Below are 13322 nucleotides of genomic sequence, written 5' to 3'. Positions count from 1 at the left end.
AGGATCAGTGCCGGTACTCCTCCCATCTCTATTCTGGTGAGGAACAGTGCCGGTACTCCTCCCATCTCTATTCTGGCGAGTATTAGTGCCGATACTCCCCCTCCCATCTTTACTTTACCCATCCCACATCTCTACTCTGGCGAGGATCAGTGCCCGTACTTCTCCTCCCATCTGGTGAGGATCAGTACCCGGTACACACCTCCCATACCTCTTCTCTGGCGAGGTTCAGTGCCGATACTCTCCCTCCCATCTCTACTCTGGTGAGGATCAGTGCTGGTACTCCACCTCCCATCTCTACTCTGGCGAGGATCAGTGCTGGTACTCCTCCTCCCATCTGGTGAGGATCAGTACCCGGTACACACCTCCCATATCTCTTCTCTGGCGAGGTTCAGTGCCGATACTCTCCCTCCCATCTCTACTCTGGCGAGGATCAGTGCCGGTACTCTCCCTCCCATCTCTACTCTGGCGAGGATCAGTGTCGGAACTCCCCCTCCCATCTCTACTCTGGCGAGGATCAGTGCCAGGTACTCCTCCCATCTCTATTCTGGCGAGGAACAGTGCCGGTACTCCTCCCATCTCTATTCTGGCGAGTATCAGTGCCGATACTCCCCCTCCCATCTTTACTCTGGCGAGGATCAGTGCCGGTACTCCCCCTCCCATCTTTGCTCTGGCGAGGATCAGTGTCGGTACTTCCCTTCCCATCTGCACCCTCCGTAGCTAGTGGCCCCGGTGGACACCTTTGTCACTTGTCCTCGTATCTTCCATCTCGGAGATTCCATCGTAAATGACTGAGAGATCTAAAGTGACCTACAAGAAAAGATCTGTAATCAGCACAGCTGCAGAAAAGAGAGAAGGAGGCTTGGGGGTAACCCATCAGGTCGCTGCTTCATGGTCTAAAAGGCATGTGAAGAAAGTGCTGGAATCTGCTGCTTCCCATGAATACTGCTCCACTTTGCACCAGATCTGTCTGCCCTCCGCACTTCTCACCTGAGGAGTGAACACGTATTTGTACAGCTTGAAATGACGGAAATATGTATTCACAAAGTAGTCTGACATGTGCAGAAGCTGCTGCGGGGAGAACAGGCCGATACTGAATGGAGGCCGCTGTCGAAAAAAAGAGAGACATTACATGTGGCCCCCCGCCAGGTGCGGAGTCCGCGCACAGCAAGCAAGAAACATCGCCATGCGTGTCATCAGTGTACATCCAGGGCTGATGTGAGGAGGGGGTGGGATAACTGGGCAAGGCGGAAATACTAGGAAAGCAAAGGACCCCATGCATAAGGGCCCATAAGCGGGCACATGCTAGCGCCCATCTGCCAATTAAAACTGTCAAGGTGTGTGCACAGCAGCTCACGCAGTAGAGGTCTGCACTACAAGGAGCTCCGCTCTCCTGCCACTCTATTCTGATGGCCATAGGTTATCTTAGGCCAGCATCCTACAAAACAGCAGGATCATGCACAGGACGTCAACACAGATGGTGTGATGATACTGCATCACTACGTACACCAGGATCCATGCTTACGTAAGTATATGCGAGTCAGTAATTGTAGGGGCTGTGGGTCCATAATACTGTGTGTGGGGACACAGCATCCTAGAATGTTCGAGTTGGAAGGGACCCCCGGGGTCCTCGTATCCTCGCAGGATTCACTAAACCATCTCAGACAGATGTCTGTCCAGCCTCTGTGTGAAGACTTCCTGCAGTGACATATGTATAGGTTTATGTGTGTAACCAGCAACAATTGAACATCTGTCCTGAGACTGCAGGTCTCTCAGGGGGTCACAGCATATGGTATCCTTAGCAGGCAGTCTGTCTCCAATCTCGTCAGGGGGTCTTGCTGGAAAGGGAAACATTTCACACCTTCTGTCTCTTTTGAAGAGAGATGTCAATTACAGCCTGACACTATCTATCTGTGAGAACCTTACACAAAGTGTTCAGAAGAAAATAATATATTCATTGGGGGAGTGGCCGTGGTCCAATCAAAAACAAGCAATTATAAAATTAACCTGAGAGGCTGTTCTAGAAATCTGACCTCCAAGTTAACACCATAAATTAGGCTTGTACGCATACAAAGTCGTTCACAGATTGAGGGCAGCCGAGCTGATGTGTTCTAGTCCATATTCATCCCCCCCTCAGGGAGCAGAAAGCAGACCACAAAGTTAGCTATTTCTCTAAGTTTTCTTCTGTTTATTTTTACAACTGTTTTGCATATTTGTATGTCTCTTTATTGCTATATTTTTATACCTTTTTTATTTTAAGCACTGTACCTTTTTATATTAAAGCATAAAACTTTAACAAGTTGAAACTTGTATATTCTAAAGAATCTATAGCCTTAAACTGTGTGAGCCTTATGATTGGCAGACAGTAGTAGTAATATTTCCGGGACTCATCGCCTGTGTATTCGGTAAGTGGTGGCAGCGTGTATGAGCGGGTGTGTGGCCTGGGTCGGTGTGTGATTTATGCTCCCATTACAGCATAGGACAGAGGTTGGATGCTGGACAGAGAGGAGATAGATTAACCCTTGCAGGCGCAACCCCAAGTCGCGTGCTGAGAGAGGATACGTGACAAATTGGTGGCAGCACGGTGGGATCCCTGACACTTCCATTGAAGGAGAACTCACAACCTCTCATGGCCGCCTGTTCCACTCATTGATCACCCTATCTGTCAAAAAGGTTTTCTAACATCTAATCTGTATCTTCTCCCTTTCAGTTTCATTCCACTGCTTCTTGTGTTTCCAGGTGCAAATGAGAATAATGATGATCCTTCTACACTGTGACAGCCCTTCAGATATTTGTAGACAGCTATTAAGTCTTCTCTTAGCCTTCTTTTTTGCAAGTTAAACATTCCCAGATCCTTTAACCGTTCCTCGTAGGACTTTGCAGTCCGCTCACCATCCTGGTCGCTCTTCTCTGCACTTGCTCCTGTTTTTCAATGTCTTTTTTAAAATATGGAGCACAGAACTGGACACAGTATTCCAGATGAGGCCTGACCAAGGAGGAGCAGAGGGGGGAGAATTATTTCACGTGATCTAGACTCTATGCTTCCCTTACTTCCTAGAACTGTGTTTGCCTTTTTTTGCTGCTGCATCACACTGTTGACTCATGTGCAGTCTGTGATCTATTACCCAAGTCTTTTTCACACGTCCTGTTGCTTAGTCCTATTCCTCCCATTCTATAGATGTATTTTTGTTTTTCTTGCTCAGATGTAGAATCTCCCTGTTAAATACAATTTTATTAGTCTCTGCCCATTGTTCAAGCTTATCTAGATCCTTCTGAATCCTTTCTTTGTCTCCTCTAGTGGTAGCTATCCCTCATAGCTTTACATCATCTGCAAATTTGATCAGTTTACCTTCAGTTCCCTTATCTAGATAATTTATAAAAATGTTGAACCACACTGGGGCCAGGACAGAGCCTTGTGGTCCCACTTGTAACAATGGGGCCAGGACAGAGCCTTCTGGTACCACTCTTGTAATACTGGAGCCAGGATGGAGCCTTGTAGTACCCCACTTGTAACACTGGTGCCAGAATGGAGCCTTGTAGTACCCCACGTGTAACCCTGGGTCCAGGACAGAGCATTGTGGACCTACGTGTAACCCTGGGGCCAGGACAGAGCCTTGTGGTACCCCACTTGAAACACTCTTCCAATTGGATGTGCAATCCTTTATTACCACTCTTTTAGTATAATCACTGAGCCAGTTATGAATCCACCTAACTGTAGCTTGGCAATCCCATACTTGGTCATTTTCTCAATAAGGGTAGTATGAGACTTTATCAAACGCTTTGCTGAAGTCGAGATATACTATATCTACTGCATTTCTCTGATCCACTCAGTCAGTGATTCCATCATAGAAGGAAATTAGATTAGTTTGGCATTACTTGTTTGCTTTGAACTCATGCTGGCTCTGGTTAATTACTGTATTCTTGCAAGGGGGGTATGTGGGGACAGCTCGCTGTGTATATGTGGGGGGGGGGGTATGTGGGGACAGCTCGCTGTGTATATGTGGGGGGGTATGTGGGGAAAGCTCGCTGTGTATATGTGGGGGGTATGTGGGGACAGCTCGCTGTGTATATGCGAGGGGGGTATGTGGGGACAGCTCGCTGTGTATATGCGAGGGGGGTATGTGGGGACAGCTGTGTATATGCGAGGGGGGTATGTGGGAACAGCTTGCTGTGTATATTCGAGGGGGGGTATGAGGGGACAGCATACTGTGTATATGCGAGGGGGGTATGTGGGGCCTGTGAAGAGAGGTCGGTAACGATTTTAACACAGTCGATCGTCAGGTCGTGTAGGTTCACCGTTTCTGTGTGATGGTGCAATGTGTTAGATTTGGAGTCGTCCCCACTTTGCAGACATCGAGCATGACTTACATGTACAGAGTGACGCAGGAGCAGCTCCTGGAGGCGAGAGTAACACTCCGCAGCGTCCCCCAGAGGTGAACCTACAATGATAGGCAGCATGAGGTGGTCCGCACATGGCTGACACTGTCCAGTCCTCCCCGCTGCTATACACACGCCAGAGAGCGCACGGCGGCGGCTCACCTGCACAAAACGCATGCGTCGCCTTCACCACAGACAAGACACAGGACGTCTGCTCTCTGTTAAACCCGCAGTCCCAGCAGAAGCGCAACACGTGGTAGTAAAGGTCCAGCAATGCGGAGGTGCGGGGCTCACCGAGGAGGCTCACATTCAGTAATTCACGTAGAGCTCTGGGGAGAGAGGACAGATGATGGAGGTCGGAGGCGGGGACAACACATGGGAGTAGGTCCACTCACTACCTGCGCAGATCCTCCGTGCTCCGGGCGATCTCCAGCCTCTGCAGGTCCCCTGCGGTCACATCATTCCTAAGAGACCAAAATGTGTGAGGACTGAGGAACAGACAATGGGGGGGAGATAGACGACAGGGCGGAGAGGGGCGGACAGGGCGGAAAGGGGAGGCGCAGGGGCATGGACAGGGCGGAAGGGGGAAGTGGAGAGGAACGGACAATGGGGGGGGGATAGACGACAGGGCGGAGAGGGGCGGACAGGGCGGAAGGGGGGAGGCGCAGGGGCATGGACAGGGCGGAAGGGGGAGGCGGAGAGGGACGGACAGGGCGGAAGGGGGAAGTGGAGAGGAACGGACAATGGGGGGGGATAGACGACAGGGCGGAGAGGGGCGGAAGGGGGGAGGCGCAGGGGCATGGACAGGGCGGAAGGGGGAGGCAGAGAGGGACGGACAGGGCGGAAGGGGGAAGTGGAGAGGAACGGACAATGGGGGGGGATAGACGACAGGGCGGAGAGGGACGGACAGGGTGGAAGGGGGGAGGCGCAGGGGCATGGAAAGGGCGGAAAGGGGAGGCGGAAAGGGACGGACAGGGCGGAAGGGGGGAGGCGCAGGGGCATGGAAATGGCGGAAAGGTGAGGCGGAGAGGGACGGACAGGGCGGAAGGGGGAAGTGGAAAGGAACGGACAATGGGGGGGGGGATAGACGACAGGGCGGAGAGGGACGGACAGGGTGGAAGGGGGGAGGCGCAGAGGCATGGAAAGGGCGGAAAGGGGAGGCGGAGAGGGGCGGAAGGGGGGAGGCGCAGGGGCATGGATAGGGCGGAAGGGGGGAGGCGCAGGGGCATGGACAGGGCGGAAGGGGGAGGCGGAGAGGGACGGACAGGGCGGAAGGGGGAGGCGCAGGGGCATGGACAGGGCGGAAGGGGGAGGCGGAGAGGGACGGACAGGGCGGAAGGGGGGGGGCAGGGGCATGGACAGGGCGGAAGGCGGAGGCGGAGAGGGACGGACAGGGCGGAAGGTGCAGGGGCATGGAAATGGCGGAAAGGGGAGGCGGAGAGGGACGGACAGGGCGGAAGGGGGAAGTGGAGAGGAACGGACAATGGGGGGGATAGACGACAGGGCGGAGAGGGGCGGACAGGGCGGAAGGGGGGAGGCGCAGGGGCATGGACAGGGCGGAAGGGGGAGGCGGAGAGGGACGGACAGGGCGGAAGGGGGAAGTGGAGAGGAACGGACAATGGGGGGGGATAGACGACAGGGCGGAGAGGGGCGGAAGGGGGGAGGCGCAGGGGCATGGACAGGGCGGAAGGGGGAGGCAGAGAGGGACGGACAGGGCGGAAGGGGGAAGTGGAGAGGAACGGACAATGGGGGGGGATAGACGACAGGGCGGAGAGGGACGGACAGGGTGGAAGGGGGGAGGCGCAGGGGCATGGAAAGGGCGGAAAGGGGAGGCGAAAAGGGACGGACAGGGCGGAAGGGGGGAGGCGCAGGGGCATGGAAATGGCGGAAAGGGGAGGCGGAGAGGGACGGACAGGGCGGAAGGGGGAAGTGGAGAGGAACGGACAATGGGGAGGGATAGACGACAGGGCGGAGAGGGACGGACAGGGTGGAAGGGGGGAGGCGCAGGGGCATGGAAAGGGCGGAAAGGGGAGGCGGAGAGGGGCGGAAGGGGGGAGGCGCAGGGGCATGGATAGGGCGGAAGGGGGGAGGCGCAGGGGCATGGACAGGGCGGAAGGGGGAGGCGGAGAGGGACGGACAGGGCGGAAGGGGGAGGCGCAGGGGCATGGACAGGGCGGAAGGGGGAGGCGGAGAGGGACGGACAGGGCGGAAGGGGGGGTGCAGGGGCATGGACAGGGCGGAAGGCGGAGGCGGAGAGGGACGGACAGGGCGGAAGGTGCAGGGGCATGGAAATGGCGGAAAGGGGAGGCGGAGAGGGACGGACAGGGCGGAAGGGGGAAGTGGAGAGGAACGGACAATGGGGGGGATAGACGACAGGGCGGAGAGGGACGGACAGGGTGGAAGGGGGGAGGCGCAGGGGCATGGAAAGGGCGGAAAGGGGAGGCGGAGAGGGGCGGACAGGGCGGAAGGGGGGAGGCGCAGGGGCATGGACAGGGCGGAAGGGGGAGGCGGAGAGGGACGGACAGAGCATGGGAGAACTCAGGGCGGAGGGGAGGAAACTCAGGGCGGGGCGGTTGACTCAGGATGGTGGATGTAGATTATTTACCACATGTAGACTTTCAGTTTTGTTATCTTTTCCTGAAAAAGAAAAAACAGACTATAAGAGCTGGGGATGTTGGACCCCGGGGACAGAGGAAAGGGTCTGCAGACTCAGATATTGGGGCTCCACACTGGGCCCCCTCCTCCACACCGGGCCCCCTCCTCCGCACCGGGCCCCGGCCCCCTCCTCCACACCGGGCCCCGTCCCCCTCCTCTCCAGGCCCCGGCCCCCTCCTCCTCACCGGGCCCCGGCCCCCTCCTCCACAACGGGCCCCCTCCTCCACACCGGGCCCCGTCCCCCTCCTCCTCATCGGGCCCCGTCCCCCTCCTCCTCACCGGGCCCCCTCCTCCGCACCGGGCCCCCTCCTCCGCACCGGGCCCCCTCCTCCGCACCGGGCCCCGTCCCCCTCCTCCTCACCGGGCCCCGTCCCCCTCCTCCTCACCGGCCCCCTCCTCCTCCGCACCGGGCCCCGTCCCCCTCTTCCTCACCGGGCCCCTGCCTCCTCCTACGCACCGGACCCCTCCTCCTCCGCACCGGGCCCTGGCCCCCTCCTCCGCACCGGGCCCCGCTCCCCTCCTCCTCACCGGGCCCCGCTCCCCTCCTCCTCACCGGGCCCCGGCCCCCTCCTCCTCACCGGGCCCCCTCCTCCTCACCGGGCCCCCTCCTCCGCACCGGGCCCTGGCCCCCTTCTCCTCACCGGGCCCCGTCCCCCTCCTCCTCACCGGGCCCCCTCCTCCTCACCGGGCCCCCTCCTCCGCACCGGGCCCTGGCCCCCTTCTCCTCACCGGGCCCCGTCCCCCTCTTCCTCACCGGGCCCCTGCCTCCTCCTCCGCACCGGGCCCCTGCCTCCTCCTCCGCACCGGGCCCCGTCCCCCTCCTCCTCACCGGGCCCCGGCCCCCTCCGCACCGGGCCCCGGCCCCCTCCTCCTCCGCACCGGGCCCCTGCCCCCTCCTCCTCACCGGGCCCCGGCCCCCTCCTCCTCACCGGGCCCCCTCCTCCTCACCGGGCCCCCTCCTCCTCACCGGGCCCTGGCCCCCTCCTCCTCACCGGGCCCCTGCCCCCTCCTCCTCACCGGGCCCCGTCCCCCTCCTCCTCACCGGGCCCCTGCCCCCTCCTCCTCACCGGGCCCCTGCCCCCTCCTCCTCACCGGGCCCCGTCCCCCTCCTCCTAACCGGGCCCCAGCCCCCTCACCGGCCCCCTCCTCCTCCGCACCGGGCCCCGTCCCCCTCTTCCTCACCGGGCCCCTGCCTCCTCCTACGCACCGGCCCCCTCCTCCTCCGCACCGGGCCCTGGCCCCCTCCTCCGCACCGGGCCCCGCTCCCATCCTCCTCACCGGGCCCCGGCCCCCTCCTCCTCACCGGGCCCCCTCCTCCTCACCGGGCCCCCTCCTCCGCACCGGGCCCTGGCCCCCTTCTCACCGGGCCCCGTCCCCCTCCTCACCGGGCTCCTGCCCCCTCCTCCTCACCGGGCCCCCTCCACCTCACCGGGCCCCTGCCCCCTCCTCCTCCTCCGCACCGGCCCCCTCCTCCTCCGCACCGGGCCCCGTCCCCCTCTTCCTCACCGGGCCCCGTCCCCCTCCTCCTCACCGGGCCCGTGCCTCCTCCTCCGCACCGGGCCCCTGCCCCCTCCTCCTCACCGGGCCCCTGCCTCCTCCTCCGCACCGGGCCCCTGCCCCCTCCTCCTCACCGGGCCCCTGCCTCCTCCTCCGCACCGGGCCCCGTCCCCCTCCTCCTCACCGGGCCCCGGCCCCCTCCTCCTCACCGGGCCCCGGCCCCCTCCTCCTCACCGGGCCCCTGCCTCCTCCTCCGCACCGGGCCCCTGCCCCCTCCTCCTCACCGGGCCCCTGCCTCCTCCTCCGCACCGGGCCCCTGCCCCCTCCTCCTCACCGGGCCCCGTCCCCCTCTTCCTCACCGGGCCTCTGCCTCCTCCTCCGCACCGGGCCCCTGCCTCCTCCTCCGCACCGGGCCCCGTCCCCCTCCTCCGCACCGGGCCCCGGCCCCCTCCTCCGCACCGGGCCCCGGCCCCCTCCTCCGCACCGGGCCCCGGCCCCCTCCTCCGCACCGGGCCCCTGCCCCCTCCTCCTCCGCACCGGGCCCCTGCCCCCTCCTCCTCACCGGGCCCCTGCCTCCTCCTCTGCACCGGGCCCCGTCCCCCTCCTCCTCACCGGGCCCCTGCCCCCTCCTCCTCACCGGGCCACTGCCTCCTCCTCCGCACCGGGCCCCCTCCTCCTCACCGGCCCCCTCCTCCGCACCGGGCCCCTGCCCCCTCACCGGCCCCCTCCTCCTCCGCACCGGGCCCCGTCCCCCTCTTCCTCACCGGGCCCCTGCCTCCTCCTCCACACCGGGCCCCTGCCCCCTCCTCCTCACCGGGCCCCTGCCTCTTCCTCCGCACCGGGCCCCGTCCCCCTCCTCCTCACCGGGCCCCAGCCCCCTCCTCCTCCTCACCGGGCCCCTGCCTCCTCCTCCGCACCGGGCCCCTGCCCCCTCCTCCCCACCGGGCCCCGTCCCCCTCCTCCTCACCGGGCCCCGTCCCCCTCCTCCTCACCGGGCCCCTGCCTCCTCCTCCGCACCGGGCCCCTGCCCCCTCCTCCTCACCGGGCCCCTGCCTCCTCCTCCGCACCGGGCCCCTGCCCCCTCACCGGCCCCCTCCTCCTCCGCACCGGGCCCCGTCCCCCTCTTCCTCACCGGGCCCCTGCCTCCTCCTCCACACCGGGCCCCTGCCCCCTCCTGCTCACCGGGCCCCTGCCTCCTCCTCCGCACCGGGCCCCGTCCCCCTCCTCCTCACCGGGCCCCGGCCCCCTCCTCCTCACCGGGCCCCTGCCTCCTCCTCCGCACCGGCCCCTGCCCCCTCACCGACCCCTCCTCCTCCGCATCGGGCCCCGTCCCCCTCTTCCTCACCGGGCCCCGGCCCCCTCCTCCTCACCGGGCCCCGGCCCCCTCCTCCTCACCGGGCCCCGGCCTCCTCCTCCGCACCGGGCCCCTGCCCCCTCCTCCTCACCGGGCCCCTGCCTCCTCCTCCGCACCGGGCCCCTGCCCCCTCCTCCTCACCGGGCCCCTGCCTCCTCCTCCGCACCGGGCCCCTGCCCCCTCACCGGCCCCCTCCTCCTCCGCACCGGGCCCCGTCCCCCTCTTCCTCACCGGGCCCCTGCCTCCTCCTCCGCACCGGGCCCCTGCCCCCTCCTCCTCACCGGGCCCCTGCCTCCTCCTCCGCACCGGGCCCCGTCCCCCTCCTCCTCACCGGGCCCCGGCCCCCTCCTCCTCACCGGGGCCCCTGCCTCCTCCTCCGCACCGGCCCCTGCCCCCTCACCGACCCCCTCCTCCTCCGCATCGGGCCCCGTCCCCCTCTTCCTCACCGGGCCCCGGCCCCCTCCTCCTCACCGGGCCCCGGCCCCCTCCTCCTCACCGGGCCCCTGCCTCCTCCTCCGCACCGGGCCCCTGCCCCCTCCTCCTCACCGGGCCCCTGCCTCCTCCTCCGCACCGGGCCCCTGCCCCCTCCTCCTCACCGGGCCCCTGCCTCCTCCTCCGCACCGGGCCCCTGCCCCCTCACCGGCCCCCTCCTCCTCCGCACCGGGCCCCGTCCCCCTCTTCCTCACCGGGCCCCTGCCTCCTCCTCCGCACCGGGCCCCTGCCCCCTCCTCCTCACCGGGCCCCTGCCTCCTCCTCCGCACCGGGCCCCGTCCCCCTCCTCCTCACCGGGCCCCGGCCCCCTCCTCCTCACCGGGCCCCTGCCTCCTCCTCCGCACCGGGCCCCTGCCCCCTCCTTCTCACCGGGCCCCTGCCTCCTCCTCCGCACCGGGCCCCTGCCCCCTCCTCCTCACCGGGCCCCGTCCCCTTCTTCCTCACCGGGCCCCTGCCTCCTCCTCCGCACCGGGCCCCTGCCCCCTCCTCCTCACCGGGCCCCTGCCTCCTCCTCCGCACCGGGCCCCGGCCCCCTCCTCCGCACCGGGCCCCGGCCCCCTCCTCCGCACCGGGCCCCGGCCCCCTCCTCCGCACCGGGCCCCTGCCCCCTCCTCCGCACCGGGCCCCTGCCCCCTCCTCCTCCGCACCGGGCCCCTGCCCCCTCCTCCTCACCGGGCCCCTGCCTCCTCCTCTGCACCGGGCCCCGTCCCCCCTCCTCCTCACCGGGCCCCTGCCCCCTCCTCCTCACCGGGCCACTGCCTCCTCCTCCGCACCCGGGCCCCCTCCTCCTCACCGGCCCCCTCCTCCGCACCGGGCCCCTGCCCCCTCACCGCCCCCCCTCCTCCTCCGCACCGGGCCCCGTCCCCCTCTTCCTCACCGGGCCCCTGCCTCCTCCTCCACACCGGGCCCCTGCCCCCTCCTCCTCACCGGGCCCCTGCCTCCTCCTCCGCACCGGGCCCCGTCCCCCTCCTCCTCACCGGGCCCCGGCCCCCCTCCTCCTCACCGGGCCCCTGCCTCCTCCTCCGCACCGGGCCCCTGCCTCCTCCTCCGCACCGGGCCCCGGCCCCCTCCTCCGCACCGGGCCCCTGCCCCCTCCTCCTCACCGGGCCCCTGCCTCCTCCTCCGCACCGGGCCCCGTCCCCCTCCTCCGCACCGGGCCCCGGCCCCCTCCTCCTCACCGGGCCCCGGCCCCCTTCCTCCTCCGCACCGGGCCCCGTCCCCCTCCTCCTCACCGGGCCCCTGCCCCCTCCTCCTGACCGGGCCCCTGCCCCCTCCTCCTGACCGGGCCCCGGCCCCCTCCTCCTCACCGGGCCCCGGCCCCCTCCTCCTCACCGGGCCCCTGCCTCCTCCTCCGCACCGGGCCCCTGCCTCCTCCTCCGCACCGGGCCCCGTCCCCCTCCTCCTCACCGGGCCCCGGCCCCCTCCTCCTCACCGGGCCCCCTCCTCCGCACCGGGCCCCTGCCCCCTCCCCCCTCCTCCGCACCGGGCCCCGTCCCCCTCCTCCGCTCCGGGCCCCGTCCCCCTCCTCCGCTCCGGGCCCCGTCCCCCTCCTCCGCACCGGGCCCCGTCCCCCTCCTCCGCACCGGGCCCCGGCCCCCTCCTCCTCACCGGGCCCCGGCCCCCTCCTCCTCCGCACCGGGCCCCGTCCCCCCTCCTCCTCACCGGGCCCCTGCCTCCTCACCGGGCCCCGTCCCCCTCCTCCTCACCGGGCCCCTGCCTCCTCCTCCTCACCGGGCCCCTGCCTCCTCCTCCTCACCGGGCCACTGCCTCCTCCTCCGCACCGGGCCCCCTCCTCCTCACCGGCCCCCTCCTCCGCACCGGGCCCCTGCCCCCTCACCGACCCCCTCCTCCGCACCGGGCCCCCTCCTCCTCACCGGGCCCCTCCTCCTCCTCACCGGGCCCCGTCCCCCTCCTCCTCACCGGCCCCCTCCTCCGCACCGGGCCCCTCCTCCTCCGCATCGGGCCCCTGCCCCCTCACCGGCCCCCTCCTCCGCACCGGGCCCGTCCCCCTCCTCCTCACCGGGCCCCTGCCTCCTCCTCCTCACCGGGCCACTGCCTCCTCCTCAGCACCGGCCCCCTCCTCCTCATCGGGCCCGTCCCCCTCCTCCTCACCGGGCCCCTGCCTCCTCCTCCTCACCGGGCCACTGCCTCCTCCTCAGCACCGGGCCCCCTCCTCCTCACCGGGCCCGTCCCCCTCCTCCTCACCGGGCCACTGCCTCCTCCTCCGCACCGGGCCCCCTCCTCCTTACCGGCCCCCTCCTCCTCACCGGGCCCCTCCTCCTCCGCACCGGGCCCCGCTCCCCTCCTCCTCACCGGGCCCCGTCCTCCCCCTCCTCCTCACCGGGCCCCGCTCCCCTCCTCCTCACCGGGCCCCGCTCCCCTCCTCCTCACCGGGCCCCCGCTCCCCTCCTCCTCACCGGGCCCCGCTCCCCTCCTCCTCACCGGGCCCCGCTCCCCCTCCTCCTCACCGGGCCCCGTCCTCCCCCTCCTCCTCACCGGGCCCCGTCCTCCCCCTCCTCCTCACCGGGCCCCGCTCCCCTCCTCCTCACCGGGCCCCGTCCTCCCCCTCCTCCTCACCGGGCCCCTCCTCCTCCTCACCGGGCCCCTCCTCCTCCTCACCGGGCCCCGTCCTCCCCCTCCTCCTCACCGGGCCCCGCTCCCCTCCTCCTCACTGGGCCCCGTCCTCCCCCTCCTCCTCACCGGGCCCCCGTCCTCCCCCTCCTCCTCACCGGGCCCCTCCTCCTCCTCACCGGGCCCCGTCCTCCCCCCTCCTCCTCACCGGGCCCCGCTCCCCTCCTCCTCACCGGGCCCCGTCCTCCCCCTCCTCCTCACCGGGCCCCGCTCCCCTCCTCCTCACCGGGCCCCGTCCTCCCCCTCCTCCGCACCGGGCCCCGCTCCCCTCCTCCTCACTGGGCCCCGCTCCCCTCCTCCTCACCGGGCCCCGCTCCCC

The 13322-nt window shown here is 66.9% G+C and overlaps 1 protein-coding gene across 3 annotated transcripts in view; it reads right to left on the bottom strand.

Annotated features, from left to right (window-relative positions):
* Positions 1 to 13322, bottom strand: part of CFAP119 (cilia and flagella associated protein 119) — a 30456-nt gene that overhangs the window by 11158 nt on the left and 5976 nt on the right. For 2 of the 3 annotated variants that reach the window (XM_069735251.1, XM_069735252.1), the window contains exons 2-7: positions 6980 to 7011; positions 4773 to 4838; positions 4537 to 4703; positions 4366 to 4436; positions 988 to 1104; positions 738 to 807 (exon numbers count right to left, since the gene is read on the bottom strand). In XM_069735251.1, coding sequence (XP_069591352.1) covers positions 738 to 807; positions 988 to 1104; positions 4366 to 4436; positions 4537 to 4703; positions 4773 to 4838; positions 6980 to 7011 — 523 coding nt within the window. The remainder of the gene's footprint in view (positions 1 to 737; positions 808 to 987; positions 1105 to 4365; positions 4437 to 4536; positions 4704 to 4772; positions 4839 to 6979; positions 7012 to 13322) is intronic. The other variant, XM_069735253.1, reaches the window with a different exon arrangement.

The sequence above is a fragment of the Ranitomeya imitator genome, chromosome 7 (genome assembly GCF_032444005.1).
Source record: "Ranitomeya imitator isolate aRanImi1 chromosome 7, aRanImi1.pri, whole genome shotgun sequence".
Lineage (NCBI taxonomy): Eukaryota > Metazoa > Chordata > Amphibia > Anura > Dendrobatidae > Ranitomeya > Ranitomeya imitator.
This window is presented reverse-complemented; position numbering and strand designations above follow the sequence as displayed.